Source organism: Amblyomma mixtum, chromosome 1, assembly GCF_055824585.1.
Source record: "Amblyomma mixtum isolate Tamu chromosome 1, ASM5582458v1, whole genome shotgun sequence".
In the NCBI taxonomy this organism is placed as follows: Eukaryota; Metazoa; Arthropoda; class Arachnida; order Ixodida; family Ixodidae; genus Amblyomma; species Amblyomma mixtum.
This window is the reverse complement of record NC_143012.1, coordinates 317832411-317846663: the sequence shown is the minus strand read 5'-3', so window position 1 is coordinate 317846663 and position 14253 is coordinate 317832411. Positions and strand designations below refer to the sequence as shown.

Here is a 14253-nt window from a genome sequence, read left to right as displayed (position 1 = left end):
AAACATAAGAAAGACGCTTCTGAAAATTCTTGGAGTTGGCTTTCCCATGGTGGACATTGCTCAAGTGACGTCGCTGACGCTAAGTAAAACGAAGCCAAATCGCTGATTGCGCTTGCTAGCTTTTCGCAGCGGCGCGTGATGTCGTCACGAAAACCGTGCACGTCAGCGTCTTCTACAACATAAGACGCGTGAACTGCCTCCGATGTTTGTTTTCGAACCTTGTTTGTTTTTTTGGAATGAGTACAAGATGCATACAAACATTTCCATTGAGTTGTTTGGGAGTAAAACATGTACTTTTCGTCTACTTAGTGGGTATCTTTTGTTTTGCATTTTTTTCATGTATTGAGCAACTCGCACATCTTTATATCGCGCGTATACGGAGGCTGGGCTTCTGGTAGCACTCCTTGCGACTCTTTGGCCCCAGCTTCTATGCATACAAACATTTCCATTGAGTTGTTTGCGAGTCGGACATGTCCTTTTCGTCTACTTAGTGAGTGTCTTTTGTTTTGCATATTTTTCATGTATTGAGCAACTCGCACATCTTTATATCGCGCATATACGGGGGCTGGGCTTCTGGTAGCACTCTTTGCGACTCTTTTGCCCCAGCTTCTATGCATACAAACATTTCCATTGAGTTGTTTGGGAGTCGGACATGTCCTTTTCGTCTACTTAGTGAATGTCTTTTGTTTTGCATATTTTTCATGTATTGAGCAACTCGCACATCTTTATATCGCGCATATACGGGGGCTGGGCTTCTGGTAGCACTCTTTGCGACTCTTTGGCCCCAGCTTCTATGCTGGGGCAAAAGGAGCCGAATAAATGAAGGAACCAAGGAACCGAATGAAATCAGGTGATTCGCAGTTCTCGGTTCGTTTTTCTGGTTGCTAGTAGCGTGCTGTATTTGGGTGAGGCTAAAGTGAACTTTAAACCTTACTAGCCTGAGTGAAACTCTTAAATGTTGACGAGGGTTTCTCTGATAACGTCTTCGTTACGCCTCTTACCATATTCCGTGCTTGAGAGATAGGGCACTGACTGAGAATCAAACGAGACGCAATAACTGACCCACCGACCCACACATCAACTATTTCTATCGATCGGTAATTTGAAGGAGTGCCGAAATTATTAGAAACTGTGCGTGAAATCGCTGGCGTCCTCTTTCTATTTTCAGCGTTCGAAGTGCGCGGTCAACGAACGCGACTCGTAATGTTGGGTGTAGAACGCAATATATTTACAAGGAACTAATTGCTTGCTACCATGTACCCAAGCGTAACCAAATTCACTACACATTAGGCGGTTCCACGAAGGTCATTGGAGAAAATATTTATGAAAACACTGCGGTATACTCTGAGGCTTCAAATATTTGCCACAAGTAAACCTGTTTTATTGAGTCTGCACGATCATCCCGTTACTCCTGCAAAATTTGTCAAGTCTGTGTTCCATTCCCATGATTTCACTTACGTGGCTTTCATAATTTGTGAACATGTTTTTTCTTTTCTTTTTTTACAATGACGAAGTTTGTATGACCCTTTGTTCACTGCAGACATCGACGAGTGCTCTCTGGGGCAGAGAAAGTGCCAGCACCGTTGCATCAACCTCCCGGGATCCTACAGGTGCGGGTGTATCGCTGGATACACCCCTTACGGCCAGAAAGGCCAGTTTTGCAAAGGTGCTGACCAATGTATTTCGTAATGTCAATTATTGCAATTAGACATAAAAGTAGAGGCTAGTAAATACATATGCACGATACTTTGAAGATCTTTAAGAGCGATATCACCCGCAAAGCGACAATGGTCCATTTATTTGAGAGGCTTAGAAAGCTACTTTAGACGAAGCAGCGGCAGCAGCATCTTGCTCTAGGGATGGTCTAACGTTTTTTGCGGCTAGTGCTAGCGACCAGCTCATTTATTTCCATTAAGGCCTTCACCGGCCACGCGGGAATCTGTAGTTTTGTTGTTTCCTCGACTTGTTCTTTTCCTCAGCAAACTGATGGGTCGCAATGACCAACGAAAAATTGCAGACAATCACCCGAAGTGTGCTGAGAGTGATAGCAGCTGCTGTGTCCTGATGTGTGGTTCCTTGCGATGCTTTCAAAATAATGCGCTTGAAATGTGGTTTTTAGATGGGCTCTTAGGATGTGCCAAAGCCGCTTTAGCCTCCAGGAGGCAAACTCGACTCTGATGTTCTCGACTGCTGCACCACACTGCTGCAGAAATGCATGCACCTCTCCACTGCTCGTAACTCCCGCCTTTAGGCACCACCGAGCTCGAGTGCCAGAGTGCGCAGTTTCTTTGATGTTCCATTCGGGGAATCCCCTTTTCGGGGAGTGTGAGATGTAAAATTTGGCGAAGGGGGATCTTTAGGAATTTTACGACAAATTTAAGACGGGAATTGTTGCACTCTTTCCTAATTTACGGAGTTTTCAAGCTGCTGCAGAAAAAAATTGCCTTAAATTGAGCTTTTTTATTCCTAAATGAAAGAATTTTCGGTCATTGCATGGAACATCACTGAGAGTTTGCACTTGTCGCACCTTTGCTAACATCATAACCCACTCCTCTTCACCAGCAAAATAACAGCAAAACCAAATAATCGACAGGTTACAGAACAACTCTAAGCAAAGAACAGGAACAAAATCACTGAACGCGTCTAAACGAGCCATACAAGAACTTAAAAGGGAAAAGCCATGTCTTCCGCGGTCAGGGTACAAAACCACCACCAGGATACAGCCACATACAAGGCTGACTGGCACATCCGTGACAGTATGTGCGGAAACAAGGAGTACAACCATTAGAAACGTCCTCATATTACCTTAGAGACGCGCGGCTGTAGACCACTGACTGTTCTAACAGACGATGCTTTATAGCTCTTTTAACAACCAACGAAATGGCTGAAAGAAGCGCTCATAGCGGTTTTTTTCTTTCTTTCCTCAAGCAGATGTCGACGAGTGCCAGCGCCGCAAATTTGGCTGTGCACACAAGTGCGTAAACACACCTGGATCCGCTCACTGCGAATGTCGAAAGGGCTACATTCGTGGAAGTGACGGAAAAAGCTGCAAAGGTGAATGCGAACCTGTGTGGCTACTTGCTGGTAGACGTCTGTTCAGTTCAGCTTAATACGTTAAGGACCCACGCAGGGGTATGACATGAGGGGTAGAAAACTACCGAAAAATAGGGATCCGTGTTGTTCGTCTCTCGTCTCTTGTGTCTTCGTCTTTTGCTGCGCTACAGTATATTGTAACTATGTACCAACAAGCCCAAAAAGCCACGCTACCGAAAAATAGGTACCATGGTTGCTACGTGAGTTCAACATGTAGAATGATCTGTTACGGCTTTTACAAAGTCTGATGAGCGATAGATACCAGCGAGGTTGTGTGAAAGGTCGTTTCAATCTATTGCTGCGTGGAGAATGAATGAGACAACGAACGAGGTCGTATGAGCACGAGGTCGGGCATGTTGGAGAATGTGGCCAGTGCGATGAGATATGCGAGCTGTTGGCGTGCACGTTGTAGCCTGCGTAGTCGTGGGTGCTGTTAAAAAAAATCTTATATAAAAACGATAGGCTGACGATGTTAACTTCTGAAGCACTGCGTTTTTTAATCAGCAAGGTCTTGTTTAATTTCCACTGCATGTTGTCTACCAGACCCTCCTACCAGCGTATGTGTAGGCTTCTCTGTGAATCAGTGCCGTATTGCAACGAAGATGGTCATGAAATACATGTCTAGTGAGCGATAACGTAGCACAGCGGAGCGATTCTGGTTTGTACTACAGCGTGACTTTGAAAGGGCGGCCTAGACCTCGTGAAAGACAAAGAAACGTGCCAATATAGGCTGCGACACAGCACCCGGATGCTACTGCGCTGCGCATGATAGCGCACATTACTCGATACAACACCATCCTAGAGTTTTATAGCGCGAGATGTAATCGAAGTACGCCTTGGGCTGTTCTAACAACCCTAATGCTCGTATGAAGCGTAATGCTTCTTTCCTGCTAAGCATGCGCAAACAAGCCTCCCAGCCTCGCACAGCTTTCCACCTAATACCTCCCAACTCCTGCCAAAAGACATATGAAGAATGTAGCCTTCCGTCTACTTCTGTCTCCAACTTCGTGACACCACTGTCACTTTGCAATACGGAAAGAGGTGGCGGCTGCCACTGTTTGCCCGCGATAAGTAGATAGGCTTCTCATCCATTACTGTGGAATATACAATGGTGCGGCGAACAAATGCGGTAGGGGTTTCCACTGCCGTATCTTTATATCGGTGTTTGACGACCAACACTTATTTAAACTGAAAGCTCGACTTGTTTCAACAATGATTGCTTATGGACGATGTGCGTGTTGAGGAGAAAGTTGGCGTATCTGTCACAAGAATTCCTGCCGCATGAGAGATGTCCAAGTTTGGTGGAACGGCAGCCGAGAGTGTTCACCCTCTGATGGTAACACATCGCTAGTGTCCCTGAATCTAAGCCTTTGCTGCGTTCTATGAGGTTCGCCAGGAAAGCCTTGTGACGCAGGCCGGTTCTCAAAACTATATGTTTAAGGTTCGCAAAGTGTTTTGCATTCGACATGCTAACTGTTCCAGAAAGTAATGATTCCGCTGTGTATCTTGAGTTGTTTTATATCTGGTCTTTAGTATAGTTAGGGGACTTCAGCTGTGGCAAATTCTGGTTTTAGATTAAGATGCAGAACAAAGAAAAGTAAAAAAAAAGCATCACGCCGCGCCAGTTCCGCTCGGCATGGAGTGTTGGTGGCCAGCTTCACTGAGCCAACTTCACTGAAAAGCCCGTGCGTTGCACAAATCCTTCGATCGTGCTGCTAAATAAAGCGTGCAGAGTGAGATGGCCTGGTGCAAAATGTGTGCACTCGGGGACATTCCGGCAGGCGCTACGATTGCAGACTATCCTTGGAGATCGCGGAAAATTTGTTGCTATCGAAAAATGCTCCGAAAATGAGTGCCTTGTCGCTAACAGTGCTATCCGCGCCCTCCAGACATCGACGAATGCGCCAATCCGGAGGTTCGTAAGGAGTGCCCCGGTGGTTGTGTGAACACAGAAGGCAGTTACGAGTGCACCAAGAATAAGATGACCGAGGACGACTATTACACCGAGGCCGGGGAGGGTGGTATAGAAGGATCCGGCTACGAGGAAACGACGACCTTCCAGTACGACGGAGAAGTGTACGAAGTTCAAAACACAACGTGCCCGAAAGGCTTCGAATTCAGAGAAGACAGGTGCAAGGGTAAGGCTGATGAACGTTCTTGCGGGCTAATTGGTTCATTTCAATAAAAGGTGCTACTGCACGAATAAGACAAAACAGGAGACGCGCTTCTTTTGAATATGCGTGCGCTAGTTTTTTGAACCTTTTGCACGTTCGCAGGAGGTGTAAAAACGAACACATGAGCGTGTGCCGATGTGGGCTGGCGGAGCAGCCGTGAATAACAGAGGATTTTGGTTTAGTATTAACATTTATCGCTCCCGTATACCGCTATAGACAGAAGCAAATAGTGCATGCGCTCATGACGGCTGGCGGTAGCGGTGTACAGTAGCGGTACGTTGTAAAGAAATGCTAAAACGTTCTAGTGGAGATACGCACCGCTGCGCTCGCTATGGCGCATGTCTGCTATTTTATTTACAGTAAGAATTTCAGGAACAGGGCCTCCAATTTTAGAAACTGGAATGCGTGTATGAACGTGTACTTCGGCGTGCACTGCCGTCCCACTTCTTGTAGCACACTGGACATGCAAGCATGAAAAGGCGTGCCTCAAATTTTTAGAAGAGCCACACTGCCGCGACAGACTTGTGCAGCAGAGGTTCCGCTCAAGAGCACCTGTCCTGTTGCTTTTATCCTTGGATTGAGCTAAAATGTTCTTCACCCGATATTATCCTCCGAGCACTGCTGTCCTCTGAACTCCGTGATTGAAGCTTCACGATCAGTTCTTTCTCGCAATCACCTTATTGCACCACCATTTCACTTGCCTTTATTCTGGACAGTTCTCAGGATCATACTTCTTTGTAGTGTTAAGCGGACATAAAATTGCAGGGGTGCACTTAAGCCTGCTTAGGTGCAGTGATGCGGAAGCACTTCTATTACTGCTGCCGATTATGTTGCTGCGTCTTCCTTTCTTTATGGCTTTGCTGTTTCTAAGTCGTGTTTTCGCTCTAACTTCGCTTCACCACATCCGAAGACGTGGGTCTCGTTGCTAGAGCATCTAGTAACCACACCACAGTATTAAATGATTAATGAATTAACTGATTAATTGAATCACTGATTCATAATTCGTCAGTTCGATTACATACCGAGCAATGTGTGCAGTATTTGATTAATTGATCAAATTATCATGTCAATTAATTAGTTAATTTTGGCAGTTGGTTACATAATGCAATGTAATTGAATTTAACTCTTTATTTATTTGTTTCAAATATTAAATAATTTGTGTATTCTCTCTAATTACCAGTGAATTTGTTCAGTAATTGGCTAGCTCAACTAATTACTTCGTCCAATCAACTAATTACGAACTTAATTAATCATTTTGGTGACTTAATTATTTATTGCTGCTAATTAAATAATTAGTTATTTAACTATTCTGTTATTACCCCATAATGCATGATTGCCAGTTCGTGCCGACACGCTCTGATGACCGGTCCTGTACACGCCCCTCATGAGACAAGAAAAGCTTTCGCATTATTATTGATACACATGGATTCGCAATAGTGATCTGTCGCAGTTTGTTCGGATATTTCTCGTAATCTTTTTCATTACTGATTTTTTTCAGACATCGACGAGTGTGCCGTATGGCCTACGCCTTGCAGGTACAATTGCGAAAACACACCAGGCAGCTACAGGTGTTCATGTCCGGCTGGCTACAGGCTGCACGCCGACCAGAAAGACTGCATCGGTGAAGAACCTTGCCCATTCTCTTTTTTTATTATTATTTAAACTCCCTCATTTTGCCTAAGTTAACATGCACGGCTTGGAGGCGCGCGCCGTACGATATTGAATTCAGAGCAGCAGTCTGAGTGAAAGCTGATGAGCACATATTTTTTAGTGCGGAAGCATTATTAGGCTCCTACCCCGCAAAATCCAAAGGTGGACGTGAAGCCTCTGACACACCTGCAGAAATAAAATAAATACTGTGTGGTGGCACAAACAGACCAGCTTCGCTGGCCACTGCACGAGAGCACTATGCTGTCGCCCCAATTTTTTTCCTTTTTTTCCCTGTTCGCGTTCAGAAAAAGGTTACAGCAGTAGCAAAGCAAAATAAAAACAATACAATAAAAATTCAGGGGGCACTTTAGCTCTCTAAAGTGCTCTAAAGCGAAAGCCTTTCCTGACGCACTGTTTGGCGGACGCCTTACGCCGCCTGTCGGAGCAGACGACAACTATTTTTATTAGTTGTCTTTTGCTCTAAAACCGGGCGTCAGGCATCCGTGGGTAACCTTATTACTTCGAATCCGCGCATTCTGACGTCATAACCATTTCTACCAAGCGAAAAGCATGACACCTCTGCTGACAACCTTCTGTTGATAACGATGAGGCACTAAAGGCTTTCGACTTAATACTCAAACTGGCAGCCGCAACTGAGGCTGCGCTGTGGCTTAAAAACGTATCAAGTTTGCCAGATCACTCAGCACTGGCATCCATTCAGGCTGTTCGCTCTATTTTACATATCCTTTTGAAAAGCCACACTTTGGATAAAATTTTCCTCGCTGAGCGACTATTCACATCAGGTGTCTAAAAATTGAAAATTGAAAACTGAAAATTGGTTTATGAGAAAATGAAAAGCGCAGTATATTGCACAATGTCTCACGGCTAGACACCATAAGCCAAAGGAGCGCACATTCGCCTAATGTCCACCGTTTCTCGAAGCGTAGAACAATATGGTGCAAAATTTCGCCATACTGCATTTCTGCTGCGCGCTTTCCATTCCTAAAAAGAAAAAAAATCGTTAGCTTTCAATGTAATGAAGAGCCGCGCACTGTACTTATTAATTTACTGCACTCGTACTTTGGGATTTTTGTGAGGTTGTACTCAGGTAACGGCTATCTTACCGTTGTAGAAAAATGTTAAGGGAAAGGTGGAAGTCACATCTCTAATGCAATATCTGAAAAGAAAGCACCACTGACTGCTAGAGATACGGGCTGAGCAATGCAAAGGACGTCCCTAAGCGTATTTATTGAGAGGATTATCGTAACCATTTATACATCTCTAAGAAAAAAATATAGAGAGCTTGAAACAGTGAATACAGCAGAGTAGGGGGGAGGGGAAACGCACAGAAGAGTTTTATGCAAATGGTGACCCTCTGTAGAATGCAGCCATTGGACAAAAAAAAAAAAAACAGGTAAGAAAGAACGAAATTGGTTAAAGCAGATGCAGTCAAGAGCGCTTGACTCTGTAGTTGTCCAATCTGTCCTTGCACATTCGTTGTAACGTCTTTTGAACTGAGCCATGGGAATAATGAGCCAATATTAACAATCTTCATCTGCACGCATTTTGCCATTGTGCCTGCCAATCGTATTATTTTCTGTGCTCCAAAGCCACATTATTTGCATACTCAGCAAAATTTAAGGAGCACTGTGCGCGACCCTATGATTTTTTTTTTTTACATTTTGACCCGGTAAAGCCTCTTCCTCGCACCACACAGCTTCTCATTCAGCTTGTATGGAACTACTGCCAGGTTAATAACGAGATATTTCTGGAGCAGCTGTCCCTAGAAGACTGTTCAGAGTCTTCGTTTTTTTTTTCTTTTTCATCTCTAAGGGTAAGGCGTGCTATTCGAATCATACGCAGTACCACGATAATCGGCCTATAATGCGTTGTTGCGCCGCGTCTTATTCTTTTTGTCTCCTTCTGGGAGCACCCTCCTGCAGTTGTGCTCTCTTCTCCTCGGGAAACTACCGAAGGCGACATAGTATTTTTAGTTAACGATGCAAGCCAAGATAGATGGCGACAGTTTCCAAGGAGCGTAGAAACGAGCCGACTACCTAGAGCATTCCAGCAGCTCATTTATTGCGGAACTGACGTATTCGACGTCTCCGGCGATGAATATAGTGCACCGGTAGCTCTGCTCACATGAAGGTCAAGGTTTACGCTACGAATGGAGCACCATTTACCATTGCGGCCGCCGCAGAGGCCACGTAATCGTGACTGGAGTTCGGTTGCTAAGCATGAGGCCCCGGGATCAAATCCCGGACGCGGAGGTAGTATTTCTGTGGAGGCGAGATGCAATGCAAAAACGCTCGAGCACTGTGCGATGTCAGTGTAAGTTAAAGCTCAGATAGTCTAAAAGGACCCTTCGTTATCGAAAATAACCCAGGTTGGTCGAAAAGAATCCCAGGTGTTCGAAAAAAGCCCAAGGGGTTGAAAAAAAACCTAATGTGATCGAAACACTCTACTATGGTATATTCCACCTACTTCATTTTGCTCTCTTTCATCCCTTACCTCACGCCGTGGTTCAGAGGTCCATTGAGAGAGGAACAATTACTTAAAGCTTGCCTTTCCTTCGTAAACATTTGCATTTTCAACCCTCTCAATCTTGCACTACATGGTTCGTTTTCCAGACATCGATGAGTGCTCCAAGGGACTTGCAACTTGTTCTCACTGGTGCGAAAACACTCCCGGGAGCTACAGGTGCACCTGCCCTCCGGGCTACAAAGTACATGACTACAACCGTACACAGTGCATTGGTGAGATTCTTTCGAGTGACTGAGTTGCTAGTTTCGCAGTCCTTTTTTTCCTGCCTTGTAGCCACCTTGAAAACACAAGCTCGTCCTTGCCGTTGTACTCTGGACAAGAAGTTAACGTCGTCGCTGTTCTAAAACATCCTCTAAAGCCTCCTTCAACAGCCTCTAAGGCATCCTTCGCCGAAGTGACCACCACAGTCTCCAAGACATACCCTCCCGTCTTTCTGCATCAATCACATGACGGAAGCTGCACAGAAAAAAAGGTTTATCGCGAACATTACTCTCGATTACCGCTTAAGCACACACCGTCATGTTTCGTCATTCCTTCTACATACGTTTTCCGAGATGCGCCCATGAACACACTCTTTATCCTCTTCTGTAATATCATACAATATCAATAGGGACATTCTATTTTCATGACTCACCGAAAGGCGTCCGAGAGCAGGAGATACTGGTATGGAGAGTGCCCAGAGATTCAACCCTGTCGCGGTTCCGATCAGGGCGAGTTGGTAATTATCCACGGGAAAGGAGCACGAAAGGCAAGGTGCAGCACAGACGGGACAAGCGCTACACGTGTTCGGTCTCTGTTTTGAGCATTACTCGCGCTTTCGTCGCGTTTTCTCCTCCGCAAAATGCTAAAAAAAGGAACGCTCACTGAATTTCGCAAAACCATGCAATCGAAATATTTGCCGGAAAATATTATAGCGCTCCACAAGAATACATGTCAAAAAAGTTTCAAAGCAGTTTCATGATATCATAGTGCACCTATCATGTCGTCCGTACATGAAGGAAAGCATAGAACACTTTAGAGAAGCTTATGAAAGCCTGAAGCGTCATTACGAGTGCGCGTGTGTTATCCACGGATGGGGTACCGGCAGAGAGTGCGACCCTCAGAACCACACGTAAATAAAATTTGCAGAGCAATTTTTTTTTTACGTTTCACAGTCTACTCGTGGATGCAGCCACTTGTTGACGGTTGGTGAGTTCTTTGAAGAAGACTGTGACAAAGTATGCAACGTCATTTGGAAGGCAATCTATTTTTAAAATAGCGTGATAAATGTGCGTTGCGAAGCCTGACGTAGCCCCGAAAGGCCCATTATTTGCTGGGCGCTTTCCCAAAATCGCGCAAGCTTCTCGTGGAGTCCCTTACGCTGCCGCGTGGCTACATTTGCTCACTGATATCGTCGTTCAAACTGGACGGGCTAGATGGCTCTACATGAAAACAAGTTCTCAAACGGCACGATAAGCAGACGAAAGAAAACGCGTGCACCGTAACAGACGACGGCCCCGACGACACCCCCGGCCGCCTCCGGACTCCGCTAGCGTGTTTGTAAACGCAGCGGAGTTTCGGCCGGCCAATGGACTCGCACGTTTCTTTCGAAGTGGAAACTTGAATAGAGGCGTAAAGCTTTAAGAATCCGGCAATGTCCACGACGTAGGGGAACTTATGAAAGAAATTGGCAGAAAAGTAGCGCTGTCGACTGCCACAGGCCGGCGACAAAGAAGCCGCGGCAAAAGAAACAACGCGGGAGTTTTTACTCACGGTATTGTTTCACTCCAAATAGCACATATGCAACAAGAAAGTATTCTTTTACAGATCGTTTATAACAACAACAAACGCATGTGTGAAGAAAATAATCATGCAGAAAGATTGCAGCAAGTGCTTACTTCTGAAGACCAACGATTTGAATCCATGCAAAGTTTTCCCCGTTCGGGCTCCCAATGTCGAGGCGGAAAGCGGCAAAACTTACTACCCAGCGAATTCCGACAAGTGCTTTTCGAGTTGACAACACAGCAGTTGGCGTTACTCTTTTTAGGCGCCATAGTTGTCTGCAAAAATCTCTGCGACAAACCGCAGGATGCTACTCCATCGCCGTCGTCTTGTCCCTCTGGACGCTCGCGCCGCCGCTAGAAGCGCGCGCGTCGCTGCGGAGTTAAACGGGTGGGATGGCTATACCTATACGACAGTGCATAAGGTACCGTGTGTCGGTATCCGATTTTTATATCAGTTTTTGTAAATAGAGTACCGTGTGTGTGCCGTACCGCCAGTTGAGTCAAGTATCCTGCAATCCCCTTCCTCCTAAATTACTGGATCCTGGCTGAAAGTTGACACTGAAGTGTGGTGGTCCCGAATGCTCGACCACAATGCCACGATGTTTCCGGCGCTAATTTGCAGCACTTAATTAGGAGAACTTTCCCTGCCTTCAATCTGTTTCTACTTCTCCGCAGATATCGACGAGTGCAAACAACAACCTCGTGCTTGCTCTCATGGTTGCCAAAACACTCCAGGAAGCTACAAGTGCTCGTGCCCGGTGGGCTACGTGCTGCGGAGAGACCAGAGTCACTGTGACGGTGAGGTTTGCTTTACTTAGTCTAACGTATGTTCTTGCAAGTGACTGTTTCGCGACGTGAAAGGGATCATTGGGCGGAAGTTCAAGGCGAGACCGCAAAAATATTTCCGCAGGCATGGAACGAGCAGATCGGGAGGAATCAGGATGAATCATCTCCAATAAGTGTCTTCTTTCTTCAGATATTAAGAAATGTTTATATGAAAAGTTATCGCCTCCGTCAGATTTCCCCTAACGCAATGATTTGTTGCCTTCTGAAATAAAAAAGTGTTTTTATCGCTTAACTGAATACAAGAGACGCTGACATGTGTTTTACCATTTTTTCCGATTATGTCCTATAATTCATGTTGTATAAGCTTTAATCTAGACTGCACAGATAGAAATGTGTCTAAAAGATCGAAGTGAAGTACAAAAATTATGTCGGAAGCAGTCATCTTAATCGGTGCCTCGGTTTGAAGTACTCTGCTTCGCGTTCTGTGAAGTACTTATCTATGCACTCACCTTTCGCTATTTCGTACATACGGTGCATATGTCGTTTCTTTCCGTATACTATAATGTTAGGCACCATTTCTTTAATAATACAGTTCTGCACTAAGGGTTTTGTGAATGAGAAAAGAGTAAGCTAACAGAGTGAGCCAAGCGCGTTCGAAAATTTGAAATTATTTGTGATCTCCAGTTGTTCCGCCGAGAACCTTGTTATGCTTACTGTAATTTCCCCAGATTGCTCATTTCCTGGAACCACACAGTGATCTTATTCTCCGCTTGGTCCTTTGCCGAATCCATTTCCAGACATCGACGAATGTAAAACAGGGCAGCACAAGTGTCAACAAATGTGCTTCAACGAGCAGGGAAACTACCGCTGCGGCTGCCGTCGTGGGTTCCAACTTGATAAAGACGGTATATCCTGTGTTGGTAAGTGCTAATCCACAGTATTGGCCTATAATACCGAGAGTCTCACTTGTTCGAACAGAAATCTTGGAAAGGCATAGCTATACGGACCGAGTCTTGTGGCAAAATTTTCTGAAATGCTAGACTCTTGAACAGGGTGAGCTCACGGGCTAGTTGGTTATTCATAATAATTTTTTCAACAGCGCATGCTACACAAGGACACAAGACGAGGAAAGCGCTCGTGTGTGTCTTTCCTCGTCTTGTGTCCTTGTGTAGCATGCGCTGTTGAAAAAATTACTAGACTCTTGGTCAGCTTAGATCTTCAGGAAAATTTGTATTGAACTAATTGCCGGATGCGAATATTTTCGACAGTGTCCAGCGCCGTAATCGCTGGGAGGACGAGAAACGATCAAGCACTAAGTACTTTTTGCTGGCATTCTCGAAATTTACAACATCAGGATCAGCTAATGAGCTCAACAACGTAAATCACGATAATTTAAGTCATTAGAGCAGTAACGTGATTCTTGACGCAGTTTCTGGCTTCTGAGCATCAGAATACGGAACAGGAGCAGGCCCTTGTTCTTTTCTTCAGAGGTGTGGAACCTATTGTTGCGAACGAAGTACAGGGTCTGTTCTGAAAGTAGTAGGACTGATTATTTACTGGGTGAACGGGCGGACGAGAGGTGGTCTGCGCGTGCAGGATCGTTGAAGGGGGATATTGGGAATGCTGGGGAAAATCAACAGTCGGCTCTCGGCCGTTGAAGAGGGGAGGTCGCTTGTACTGTGAACCCCTGTCGAAACGTCTCGTCACGCAGAATCGTCGAGCGTTTACTGGATCAGCGATACGCGATCAAATTTTGAGTAAATCTTGGTAAAACGGGCAAAGAGACTCACAACATGATTAAGGAGGCCTACGGTGACGCTTCCATGGGTCGATCAGGTGTTTGTTGAGTGGCACAAGCTGTTCCGACAAGGTAAGGAAAGAGTGGAGGAAGACGACCGCTCCAGACGCCCTTCGACCAGCAAGACCAACGAAAATGTGTAGCGAGTAAAACATTTACTTAACAGTGATCGTAGAATGAGTATCAGAATGATTGCTGATGACTTGAGCATTCCTCAAACCGAAATTTTTGAGATCGTGACAGAAAACTTATCCATGAGGAAAGCGTGCGCGAAGTTGGTGCCGGGAGTGTTGTCAGAGGAGGAAAAGGCGAACCGGTAGGATCTCCTTCATCATGTGAATGAGGACCCCGATTTTTTCCCAGCACAATGCGGCAACGCTGCCTCAGCCCCCCTACAGCCTCGACTTGGCCCCACCAGACTTTTTTCTATGCCCGAGAATAA

The 14253-nt window shown here is 45.4% G+C and overlaps 1 protein-coding gene across 4 annotated transcripts in view; it reads left to right on the top strand.

Annotated features, from left to right (window-relative positions):
* The window catches only part of LOC149372607 (uncharacterized), a 72262-nt gene that overhangs the window by 23718 nt on the left and 34291 nt on the right, over positions 1–14253 (top strand). For 3 of the 4 annotated variants that reach the window (XM_089567116.1, XM_089567112.1, XM_089567114.1), the window contains 6 exons: positions 1541–1666; positions 2929–3054; positions 4983–5231; positions 6766–6888; positions 11903–12025; positions 12811–12933. In XM_089567116.1, the coding sequence (XP_089423242.1) occupies positions 1541–1666; positions 2929–3054; positions 4983–5231; positions 6766–6888; positions 11903–12025; positions 12811–12933 (870 nt within the window). The remainder of the gene's footprint in view (positions 1–1540; positions 1667–2928; positions 3055–4982; positions 5232–6765; positions 6889–11902; positions 12026–12810; positions 12934–14253) is intronic. The other variant, XM_089567113.1, reaches the window with a different exon arrangement.